This window comes from Vidua macroura, chromosome 2 (genome assembly GCF_024509145.1).
Source record: "Vidua macroura isolate BioBank_ID:100142 chromosome 2, ASM2450914v1, whole genome shotgun sequence".
In the NCBI taxonomy this organism is placed as follows: Eukaryota; Metazoa; Chordata; class Aves; order Passeriformes; family Viduidae; genus Vidua; species Vidua macroura.
The window spans coordinates 60,344,156-60,356,890 of NC_071572.1; the positions used below are offsets into that span (position 1 = coordinate 60,344,156).

Below are 12,735 nucleotides of genomic sequence, written 5' to 3' on the forward strand. Positions count from 1 at the left end.
AGTGAAATAGGCAGTTAAATTTGAAACCCAGGTGTCTGGCATGGATCTTATCTAAGACTCAGTAGATACTATCTTTTAAAAAAACTAGGCGTCAAAAAAAATCCCTAAAAAGGCAGTTTTGCTGCAAATTTTGAACCTTTTTTACAAAATCCATTTTGACAGGGGTGTAACTTAAATATATACATCATGACAGTCTCTGATAGAGCTCAGTATGGTTGTTGAATATCACTATAAGCTTTGTTGAAGGTCCTCTGTTTAGCTGGTTTCATGGGTGCATCAGTAGGGATGACTATTGTGCTGTCTGTGTCTCTTAAAAAGAATTAAAATAGAGAAAAGAGAAAGGAAAAGCCTTTATATGGCTAAAAGATGTACTTTCATTTGCAAGATCTATGTGTATTCCTGGCAGGTGAAGCTTTAAGGTTGAAACTTTAAATGTGAAATTGAAAATGATACTTTAAAACAATGGGTTAATCTAAGTTTTTCCAGCTATTGGCAGAGAACAGAGTTCATAGCTTGGGGTCAGTGTCTCTCCAGCTGATCTCACTTGTGAATAAAGTTGAGGAGGAATGCAGCTTTCTCCTGATCCCACTCATACGTGTCAACTCCATCTAGAGAAACACAGAAATCTTAATACTTGAGTTTTGTCTTGTGAATTTTGTTTCACTTTTCCCATTTCTCCTTCACCCTCTCCCATCCTGGCAGTGTAGCTTTGAAAGTAAAATTTGCAGAAGAACAAGCCATCACCAGATTTCTGTGCTGCATCACAACAGGCAAACACAACACAGTGAAGTGCAAACACTTGTAAAGCTCTCCAAAATGACACCAAGTCTCCTTCTGTCTTTGAGTTCTGACTTCTGAGAGCTACAGTAATTTATGTTCTCTGAGCGATAAAGATGAATATTAGGATTCAATGGATACAGTTAATAATAGAATCTTTTTGTCATTGACAGCAAAAGATGATGGAAGCATTGCTGTTGCCCTGGGCTATACCGCTCATCTAGTTTCCATGATATCCTTCTTCTTACAAGTGCCACTCAGGTATCCTATAATTCACAAGGGCTCCCGGTCTACAATCAAAGATAATATAAATGACAAGCTGACGGAGAAAGAGCGAGAGTGAGTATATTGTAAATACACTGATCTACTGTCTTCAAAACAACAAATCAACACCAAAAAACCCCATCTTAAACAGTTTTGGGCAGTCTGAGGTGATAAGGAATTTGAAGTTATTGTTACTGCTTTCAGCAACTGTGGAATAGTCGTTGAGTTCCAAACTTGTTGGAATTTTGGGATACAATAGAGTAACTCATCTTTGTTATTCCGGGTCTGTTGGCACATATATGGCTTTGATTTAGCATCCAGTAATGCTAGAAAAGCTTAAATAGTGTTTCATGAATTTTGGTTTCTGTTTGGAAAACTTGCCTTTTATGTTTTGCTACTGGCTATGGGAATAAACTGCAGATAGCAGGTGTAATTTCACTGGGGAGCTGCTGCCAGTGCCGGAATAGTGGTTGATAAATGGGAGAAAACAAATAGCTTTGTTTTAACACAGTTTTTAAATCAATTAAAAAAGCACAGTAACCTACTACCTACTATAAATCAACTGAATATTTAATATAGAGCTTTTAATTTGTTCTGTAATCATTGTCTTTGAACACGTAGCTTACACTGTTACTGTTTTCCTTCTAGAAAACTGTCTTGCTGTCTTTAAAATCACTCTCTGAATGTCTTCTGCATTTTGGAACTTAAATTATTTTCCCACTGTCTTGGCACCTGTGTGCTCTAACAGGAAATTAGTGGCAATTACTGGTTAAGGTTCCCTTTGTAGCCTGAAGCCACTGAACTGCCAGGAACAGTGCAGCACTGACCATTGGTGGGAGGCCAACTGCTCTGTTCTGATTCTGGGCACTGGCAAAGTTTGCCCAGAGACTTTACAGAGTACCCATCCCTGGAAGTTTTCAAGGCCAGGTTGGATGGGGCTTGGAGCAACCTGGTCTAGTGGAAGATGTCCCTGCCCTGGCAGGTGGTGGGAATGAGATGAGCTTGAAGTCCCTTACAACTCAGGGATTCTGCGACCCTGTATGTGTGTATGGATGGCTGCAGTCAGGCTTGCAGCATCAATAACTTCAGTTTTCCACAAAAGTTTGAAAAAGGAGCAAAGGAAATGACAGGGGAAATGAACTTGAGGAAAGTAGCTGACTCTACTGACAGGAAGCTGTGAAAAAAACAAATTCTTCTCTTTGGAAATATGCAGTCAAAGTATTACAACATTTTAACACTAATTCCTCATAATCCAAATAAAGATGCAAGGGTTTTATTGTGCCTAGTTGACAGAATTTTGATGCTTGAAAGTGCCTGATTTCTCTTTGAAGATTAGTGATTTTTGGCAGGACAGGCAAGGTAATTTGCCTTGAGATTTAAACTTGTCTTCCTGCAGGGACACCATAAAACACAACTATATAATTATGTCTTGCAAAGTAATTTTGATATTGTTATGGGTAAAAATTAATCAAGCAGAATTTAATAATTAATAAAAACAGATTTTTATTTTGTGACCGAGATTCGGTCCGAGATAGCTACAATCAAATAAAAAGGTCAGGTCTGAACTCTACAGCATAGGGTCCCCTATGTTTCACACCGACCTTCTCGTCTGAGCAGTTTTTATACAGTTTATTCTGCCTGAGGCAGAGTTCCTTTTCTTCCTTTCAGAATCCCACATATTCATGTGGTTTCTCATGTCCCGGAGAAGGTACATCCATGATTGAGTTAGTGGAATCCGATTCATTGCTTGGGAGTTCCTTGGATCACCTTGGGGAACAACCTATCCTCCAGGCCGGCTATGTTCATTCGTTTGCAAATGAGGTTCTCCTCCCTCTTGTCAGCTGTGGTTTCGACACAGTGTGAAGCAATCTCTTGACTCTGGCCCACTTGCTTAAAATCTTTATAAGAATATTTCTCATCAGCATAATATATTATATACATATCTTTTTTATACGCACGAATTATCCAAATTACACATAACAATACTATTTTAATAACTTGTCCAAACACACTTCTGGGTACCTTAGTAGAACATTGAACTGTTTTGCTTCAGTGTAGTTCTTGAAGCAGATGATCATACTTCTTCCTGTACATCATTTTGAGAAGGGTTGCAAACTAGAACATTTGTATCTTGAAAACAAATTTCTGAGTAGTAGAGCTCCTTGTGTGTGGGTGTGGAAAGATTAATTCAGTTTCTGAAATGAACAGGGCTAATGCCTTTATTAATGTTCAGCTCTTTATTAAAAAGATCAGCTGGGCAGGGGGCTCAACATGGAGCTCACCCCCACTGTTGTAGCCGAAAGGGAAGGAGGCATGCAGAGTCTCACTGAAGTCCAGAGCAGCAGCTGTCCCCTCTCTTTTCCTTGTGGCACACTGTTAGCCGAAGGGTGATGAGGCGTGCAGAGTCTGTTGCTGAAGTCCAGAACAGCTGTCTCCTTCTCCTTTCCTTGTGGCAACACCAGGAAATTCCATCTCTTCGTCTTTGCTTCCCACAGCCTACTCTAGTCTAGTCTTTCGTAGGTGATGGTGACGGGCAAAAGTTGATCAGGGGACGTGTTTCCCTCTTCCTCAGCTAGGGCATTTGTCTAGCCCCCTCTACTGAGTTTAGTTCTTTATTTATGGGTGTCTTTATCCCCTAAAAAATTCTCCCATGGTCCCAAGGGTTTTTATTTGCATATTAGTCCCAGAATGTCAGCGTGGGTGGGGCAAGCAGTTGCAGCTTTTCCCAGGTGGCTGAAAGGAAGGAGGTGTGCAGAGTCTGTCACTGGAGTCCAGAGCAGCAGCTGTCCCTTCTTCTTCCCTTGTGGCACACCAGTGATGTGTGCCACACCATCAGAGGATGAGGAGGCATGGCATGTAGAGTCTGTTGCTGAAGTCCACAACAACAGCTGTCCCTGCTCCTTTCCTGGTGGCAGCACCAGGACTCTCTCTATGCCTGTCTCCCTGCTTCTCATAGCCTAACCTAGTCTGTTCTTTTTTAGGTGATGGTGACAGGTAAAAGTCAATCAGGGGATGTGTTTCCCTCTTCCTCAGCTAGGGCATTTGTCTAGACCCCTCTACTTTGTTTAGTTTTTGATTTAGGGGTGTCTGTATTTCCTAAAAATACTCCCATGATCTTAAGGTTTTTTTTATTTGCATGTTACTCCCAAAATGGCAGCGTGGGGGGGTGGGAGGCCAGTTATCTCCAGGTAGTTTAGAGAAAACAAACAGAGCACTTAGCTAATTAACATTTTAATATCGGTACTTAGCTAGAGTTAGTAGTATTTTTAGTGTTGTCATGGGAACTAAGAAGGCCCTGCCCCCATCTCTGGGGAACACGTGGAAACTGTTCATTACAATTTCCTGTTCTCTCATACAGATTAGAAGGTTTAGTTCTTCATGCTGCAGTCTTCCAAACTCTTGTGACTTAATTAATACTTGATTTCACAACAGATTTCTGAAAAGGAGAGATTTTAGCTAAGTAAATGAGTCCCTGTTGGGCTGTTTATCTGTGTTGTGCAAGATTTTTTCAGAATTAGCTCCTGCTGGAGATCTTTTCTTCCCAGCTGTTGGAGAAACAATCCTACCAACTCCAAGGTTTTATGTCAAATGTCTTAAATTGCAGTTTTCTTTCTAAACTAATAGATCATGTTTCTGCCTTGCTCCTAATTGTGTTGAGCACAGCAGTTAACATGCATTATGAAATTTCTTTATTTCAGTTACCTGTCCTTTAGCAGCTTTTCAAACTCCAACATAAATTGTTGAGTAATTGCAGTGATGTAATCCCTATATTTGATCTTTACTATAACACATAGCGTCCTCATTATTCACTGGCTTGTAGTTACATACTTGGCTTTTTTTTTTTTTTTTTTTTTTTTCATTGCAGGATGTTGGATGTTAGGATTTTTTCTCTTTTTTTTTTTCCTTTCTCAGGAAATTTTTCTCCCATTTGTTGTCTAAGAGATGGGAACAACAGATACTTAAGAGAAACAAAAGATGTGGCCAGGGCTGGGGACGGGGCACTGTTTGCTTCTGTCTCTTAGCTGGGAGGTTTCTCTTGGAAAATGCAGGGATGCTGAGAGAATTGGCTGGGAGTTAGGGGCTGGGCTCAGCTCTCATTCTCTCTCTCAAGATGAAACTTGTGGTTTGGTGCCGGCCTGCTGCTGCCTGGGGATTCACTGCTACTGTGGAGTTTTTTGTCCTTCATTGCTTCTCCTTTCTGTGAGTAAGCCTCTGCTTGCAAGAGCAGCTGTTGAACTGGGACCTTTTCAACATCCAGCCTCACTGAGAAGGGGACCCTGACCCCTCCCTGGAGGGAGAGTGTCCTGGCTGCTTGTGAAAGCCTGGCTGCCGCTGACCTGCCCTGTTGTCTTCTGCCAGTGCTTTGGGCTTTTTCATTACACTTCAACTCCACAAGTGGTGTCTGACCCGCATGGCTCCTGTCATTGCTTTGGAGTTTTTGCTACACTTGTTTTACCACAGTGGGTGTGCTCACCTCTGCTGTTCCAGCCTGTTGCTCTGAGGTTCCTGCTACAGTCCATTTCGCTATCTGGAGTGGCCCTGAGACTAGCTTCACTCTGTGAGTTTGCAAAGGGAACCCCTTGTCTCTCTCTACCGCCAGCCAAAGTGCCATTAACCATGTGGCGAGAGGCAGCTGAGCTCACATCACAGAGCCCCCTGCAGCCGCGGGGGAATCATCGCACCTGCCCTGCCTGGCTGGGAGCCAACAGCGCCCCTGCTGGCTGTGGCCGTAACTACACCGAAGGGGAAAGTGCTCAATGGCCAAGAGGCGGCTATGGTTGCGTTTCTGTTTTTTGTTTATTGTTGCTGCCATTGTTGTTGTTTGTTTGTCTTGTTATACACATATATACTAGTAAAGCCCTGTTATTCCGTTTTCCATATCTTTGCCTAAAAGCTCTGTAATTTCAAAGTTACAGTAATTTGGAGGGAAGGGGTTCATGTTTTCCATCCCAGTAAGGTTCCCACCTTCCTTGGCAGGCACTTGTACTTTAAGCCAAGACACAGGGTTTCTCTAAGATCCTTATTAGAAATTGTTTGTTGGGGGCTGAGATTTTCGCTCAAGAGCAAATTCATAAGTACATAAGTTTGTTTTTAAAGTCATACTGTATAAAGATGTTATTATACTTTCAAGTTTCTTTACTGACTTTTCTAAGCCCTCCTTTTGAGCTGGTTAAATATTTTGAGAGCTTTCAGAAATCTAGGTAACTTCTGGGAAATGCTTCATCTGCTTCAGATTGGTTTACTTGCATGATACAGGTAACTTCTATGAGGACCTTGAGAACTTACAATTTTTTTCTGTTACAATAACTGTTACATTGGGACTTTGAAGTAGGAGGCTGTGGTGAGAACTTAGCTTTTGTCTGGCCACAGTACTGAACTTAGAATGAAGTACAGAGTGACTACCAGTAGCATATGGTAGTAGTATATGGTCAGCCTTGTAATTGTAGGGATATTAGTGTCTGTAATCTGCTTAGTAACTGTTCCTCTCTTGTATTCCAAAACCTGATTTTGGTACTACCAAAATGCTTCTAAGTTTTCTCCTATGATGTCTACTTTTATGACTTTTTGAATTACCATGTTAAGGCAAGAATCAGATTTTTACAAAATTTCTCATTAACTCACTTCTTCAGTGGTCCCTTTCAGCATCTTCAGAGTGCATGCAATATATAGGAAGAAAGAATTCTCCAAAGTTCTGGAGTCTGAGAGACTTCAAAGCAGTGAGTGCAGTTTGAGTCAGTTTGCAGAGGACACCATGTTTGGCAGGAGCGTTGACCTGCTGGAGGGGGCAGGAAAACTGCAGAAGGATCTGGACAGGCTACATTGGTGGGACAAGGCCAGTTGTATGAGGTTCAACAAGGCCAAGGGTTGTATCCTACCCTTGGGTCACCACAACTCCATGGAATGCTGCAGGCTTGGGGCAAAGTGGCTGGAAAGCTGGGAAGGGCCCTGGGGGTGCTGATCAACTGTGGCTGAACATGAGCCCCAGTGTTCCCAGTACCAGTAATGGCACCTGGCATCTGTCAGTAATGATACGGCAGGGCAGTGACTGTCCCCCTGTGCTGGGCACTGGTGAGGCACTTCCAATCCTCACTGTCTCTCAGCAAGACGGACATTGAGGAGCTGGAGCATGCCCAGAGATGGGGATGGAGTTGGGGAAGGGTCTGGAGCTCCAGGAGAAAGAGTTGGAGCACCAACTGAAAGAGTTGGTGGAGCTCAGGCTGGAGAAGAGGAGGCTTAGGGGGGACCTTTTCACTTTCTACAACTCCACAGGAGGGTGGAGCCAGGTGAGGGGGTTTCTATTCCCAGGTAACAAGTGACAGGATGAGAGGAAACAGCCTCAAATTGTGCCAGAGAAGTTTTAGGTTGGATATTAGGAAACATTTTTTCCTTGAAAATGTTGTCCAGCCCTGGTCCAGTCTGGTACAGTGGTGGAGTCAACATCCCTGGAGGGATTTAAAAGCCATGTGGATGTGGCACTTGAAACATGGGATAGTGGTGGCCTTGGCAGTGCTGGGTGAGTGGTTGGGTTTGGGATGTTCTTAAAGATCTAAGAACCTTAATGATTCTGTGATTCTATGAATATATAACTCCCAGATTAAAGGTACTTAGACAGCAATATGTTCCTCTCTCCAGTGATGAACAAGTTTGCTTGCGGAATAAATCACCTAAATTCTTTGGCAGTGTTCTGGTAGAACTGAAACCTAACACTTCCATCACATGCTGAACAACAGAGTGAGAATGCTAAGATGAAACTATTTCTGATATGTTCTGAGACTGTGTCTCTCAAGCCTTGTATTTAATGCTTCTGTTAGTCTGCTCCCAGATTTTTAATGAAGGATGACTCCTAGCTTAGGGTAATATTAGGATTGTTGTGGCTGGAGTGAGACATACATTGTAACATTCCCTGTGTTGGTGTTGCTGCTCATGTCATAGTATTTTTGAGTATAAACAGCTTGGAAATATATATATTCCTCTAAGTAGAAAAATAGGGTTTTTTACATTTAATCACCTTTCTGGTATGCTTTGTATATTTGGACAAGTGAAATGCACATTCAGATGAATTATTTATGTTGAATTTTTGAGCTATCACTCCCACTATGTCTCTTAAAGATTTTTGAGAGCTCTTACTTTCCTGCTAGGTAACTTGGTGTCTCCATTGAGTCAGGAATGGGAACAAAAGATTCAAGTCTTCAGGAGGTGAAAAGAAGATCTTTAATGGAGAATCACATGTCTTTTATAATCCGACTTGCTAAGTTAAGATTTGATTGGTCTTAGAGTAAAAACTTCTCACACTATTGGTGAACTAAGTGGTACACTCTGTAAAATTATATCTATAAACAATATGTGCAGAAAGAGAGATAATAATTGTTTTAATTCTTTCTCCGAGCTTTCTCACAGCTTCTCACAGCTTCCCAGGAAAATCCTGGGAGAGCTATGTCTCTCTCTGTTCAGAGGATATGTGATTACTGCAACTTGGAACTGGAAACTCTTTCAAGAAATAGTTTTACTAACATTATTTCTCTGTATTAATAGTACAGAGAAATCAAATAATACATACAATCTGATGGATGCTACACCTTCTTCCCAACAAAATGTGTTAAGGGAGGACTAGTAGGAGCAGTAGGAAGAAAGTTGCCACCTCAGTGTCATACTTCAGGTTGCGGAAAAAAATGAAGGGGTAGAAAATGGTATCAATGCCTAAAAAGGTTTTATATTTAAAAGGTAGCAAGAACATAAGAACATTGTCATTTGCAAGCATAGCTGCTGGAGCATTTAAAGACATTGCAGAGTTGTCTGATCTCCAGGAAGGGCTTTTTTTCTTTTTTGTTTTTTTGGTCATATGTTTAAATATTGAACTTGTTGGTATTTAGTGTTATAAAGGCCAAAAATATATATAAAATTTAAAGATAAACAAATAGGACCCAGACAGTAATGGAAGAAACCTGATCTAGTCTGGTGCATTTTTGGTAGGAATATTTGACATTAGTTGATCTGAGATAACAGTAAACAACTGTAAAGATTTCCTTGGCATTTTGTAATTTAGAGAAAGACTTTTTTTTTCTCCTTTCACTGTGCATGACAAACACAGACAGCAAAGGCCAAAGGATTCAAACAGCTACCATGCAAGTCTTGGACATGTACATTGAGGCATCTGACATCTTTGCAGTTGTTTTATGACTTTAATGTACCTCAGCAACCAAAAGATATATGAAATTATGTAAGGGGGAGTGAAATTAAGGATGCTGCCATGGGTTACTTGTCCTGTCTAAATACCTTTTGTTGTCATTAAAGTGGGAAACATCTGTCTATTTTAACACTGGGCCCTCATAGAAAACAGGATCAAAATACAGCTAAATAATTATATAGCTAAAAGGGATAGGTTTGTTCATGAAGTAATTTCCTGGAAGCTATTTTTATGAGTTGGAGTTACACCTCAAATTTGTCTTTTTATTCAGCTCAGCTTGATCATTATTGAAAACCTCAAGCATGCCAGAAGATTGCAGTGATTAGTCAGTTTTTGTCTTGATGTTTGATTTCTCTAGGTGCTGATACTTTGAAGGCCAGTTTGAATTCATTGCTGTAGGCCTTGTGGGAAGGGCAAATGTATAAATAAAAAAAACAGGTCACTCTCCACTGGGATAGTGCAGACTTCTTGCAACTGAAGAGTGCATAAAGCATGAATCAGAGGTGCCCTTCTTGGGTCTTCAGGGTGGTTCTGAATTCCTTAAGGATGCAAAGAATTGAGTAAGTTTATCTTAGTTGATGTACAAGATCTGCAGCACCTTTACATGTGGGGAATGTTGATGTATCTCCACAGTTTGTTGACTGAACTTTGAACTCAAACCCCAGCAGACTGGATTAGTCCAGTTTGGGGTGCTTTTCATTAGTTTAGGTAACCAAATTTCAGAGTAAGTAAATCAGGCAAGGCATATTTTGAATCTGCGCATACTCAAGCAATTATTTTGGTGTATTGGTGTTGTATTTTAGACCTACTCATTTGCACTGCTCAGAAAAACTGGTATGTTGTGTGTGGTTCATGCAGTGTTAAATCATGGAAAGTGAGTTACTGACAGTGGAAGTTCTGATGTAAAAAATTTCTTTTCAGCATAAAATATGAATAAAGGAAACATATGGGATTCCTTGCCAGTTCTGCTCAAAAAATGCTTCCAAATTATCTTCCTTGATGTATTATCTTTAATTTCTTTGAAGTGTGGCAAGCTGGATTTGCAAATAAGTGGAGAAAAGTGTTGCTGAACTGGCCTATGGATAATTCTGGAGCATTTGTGATCCACTTGTTGAATGAGCATAATCTGTGAGTGATCCTCCTTATTGTGGCCTTACTCCAATTTGGAAGAATGGGAAAATAAGGATTTCAGCTGCAGTAGACTTAGTACAACATCACTAAAGTTGTTATTGCTCTGTGCCTGGTAACAGATAAGTCACTTGCAAACAAAGCAGTCTGAAAAATCAAAACACAAGCATGTGAAGAATAACTTTTCACTGACATTAAGATTTTCCAACTCAATTGACACATCTTTACTCATATTTGGTACTTCTGCTGAGGTAATGAAATGGCAGCTTTGGGAAGAAATCTTGGCAAACTTACATGGAGAGAGATGGTTTCTTGAGAAATCTAATCGCTATCAAAGAAAAGTTGATTCGTTGGGGCAGATTGAGTGTGTGTTAAGGGTTCAACTGTATTGCTCAAAGAATGCTTTTTGCCATGAACTTATCTTGAACTGTATTTTTATATTCTACAATTCTTGAGGATATTTAGCTAGAATACTGACTTATTTGATTCTTGATTAGCAAAACAATACTTTTGCCTTCATTGAGTCAGCAGATACTGCTGTGTATAGGTAAATAATTAGATCATGTCTTGTTTAATGAATTTAGATAATGTTAACAGTGTTTCTGGGAACTGGAAGTTTTAACATGCTCCTGGCCAGTCTGAGAAAGCAGATTTTGTTTACTGCAGTATATGAGACCACTGACCCCAGATATGTGAGACCAGCTGAGAAATGTTACTGTGAAGACATACTAGTCTTAATTTACTCCCATTGGAATACTATACTCCTGTTGAGATTTTTTTTTTTCCCCCAAAACATTACTTCATTTTTTAAAATAAGCAGGGACTTGACCAGTATAAAGTGTCTCCTAGATAAAAATGATTCTTCAGTGGCAGTGAGATTTAAAGTTCTGATAGCAAGGTTGTCTGCTCTGTCCTTACAGATAGTCTATATGTTGTGACATCCATCATGGCTTGTATGGTACAAGCCTTGAATGCAAGCTGAAATATGTCATGGAAATGCCCAGCTTAAAAAAACCATCAGTGTCACTGGCTCCATAGATTCTTTGCTGTGATTTTGAGGTGTTTGAAATGATTTGCTGAAGCAATAGAATGATACCCTCTTGTACAAAGTGGTGGCTGTCCTGTCAGGAGCTACCTGAACTTTCATAATCTGGATCTTTGCTTTTATTTTCTTTCTACAGTCTGTACATACTGAAGCTATTGTGCATTCCCCAAGAGCAAGGTCACAGCAGTTACACTTATCACAGAAAGATGCTTCTACTTTTTATTATCATAAAATGAACAGTTCAGAAAAGCATTTTGAAAATACATTTCATAAAATTAAACTAATGTTTTATTTCCTCAGTAAACTAATTATTTATTTGTTGTATAAAGCTTGAATGGGGATATGCTTTTCCCTCATGGCAGTCTGTATTTTTGTCATGAAATTTGTTTTACAAGTGTAGCTTTTTCTGTTAAGTAGGAACTCAAAACCATATAGTAATCCAGTCTGAATTGGCTTGTGATTTGTAACTCATATTTATGTCTTAATCTGGAATTACAAGCAAAATGCATGCTTGTAGTCCTGTCTTCTGTCTTTTCATTTAATTTTGGGTCTTCTGCAGGAGATCTGTGCAGTCTTTGCTCTGAAGCTGATAGAGCTGTGAGAAGGAAACAGGTTGTAAAGGTGTGCAGCCAAAGCTTCTTGTGTCTTGATTTTCAGGTGGAGTGCTAAGATGTTAGGAATGCTGGATATTTTGGTGTTTGTGGCTCTTGAGCAGTTTGTCCTAGTATTTGATTTGAAGTGTCCTGAGAAATTGTCATATCAAGTGAGCTGTCTGGACAGTGGTGGTCCTTCTGACTTAAAAGATTTTCAGGGTTTAATTTCTTCTGGTTCAGAGAAGCCCCAGGACTTTTAAATAACACAAGCTTCCTCCTATGAATACAACATTCCATTACAGTGAGCAAACAAGATGTGGTTAGGTTGGAGGGAAAACACTAGTTCTTTCCTCCCCTGCCTACCCCCTTGCAGACCCCAGAATGGGGTGAAGCTGAAATAACTCAAACTTCAGTAAATATTTAAACTTTTTCTTCTACGCTCCTCATACTTCAGACATATCAAACAAGAACTTTTGGTTTTTTCAAGCCATTATCTTACCTGGATTGTGCTATTTAGTCCTATTCTTGTGCAGAGTGTCCTATCCATGGTCTAAAGCTTAAAATTCATTTTTTTCTTAACTGACCCATTATTAGTAACGTTGTGTGAGACACAATTGTTCCCCCAGATCTGTTAGATGACTCTGCTAGTCATGTAAGTGACTTACAGTCACAGAAAATACATCAGTTCCTTATCTGTATGGTAATAAATAACTGCGTTTCAGCTGCATTCTGCCAAGTCTGTG

The 12,735-nt window shown here is 40.1% G+C and overlaps 1 protein-coding gene across 4 annotated transcripts in view; it reads left to right on the forward strand.

Moving 5' to 3' along the window:
• Positions 1-12,735, forward strand: part of UVRAG (UV radiation resistance associated) — a 102,685-nt gene that overhangs the window by 38,815 nt on the left and 51,135 nt on the right. For all 4 annotated transcript variants that reach the window (XM_053971080.1, XM_053971082.1, XM_053971081.1 and 1 more), the window contains one exon: positions 951-1,116. In XM_053971080.1, the coding sequence (XP_053827055.1) occupies positions 951-1,116 (166 nt within the window). The remainder of the gene's footprint in view (positions 1-950; positions 1,117-12,735) is intronic.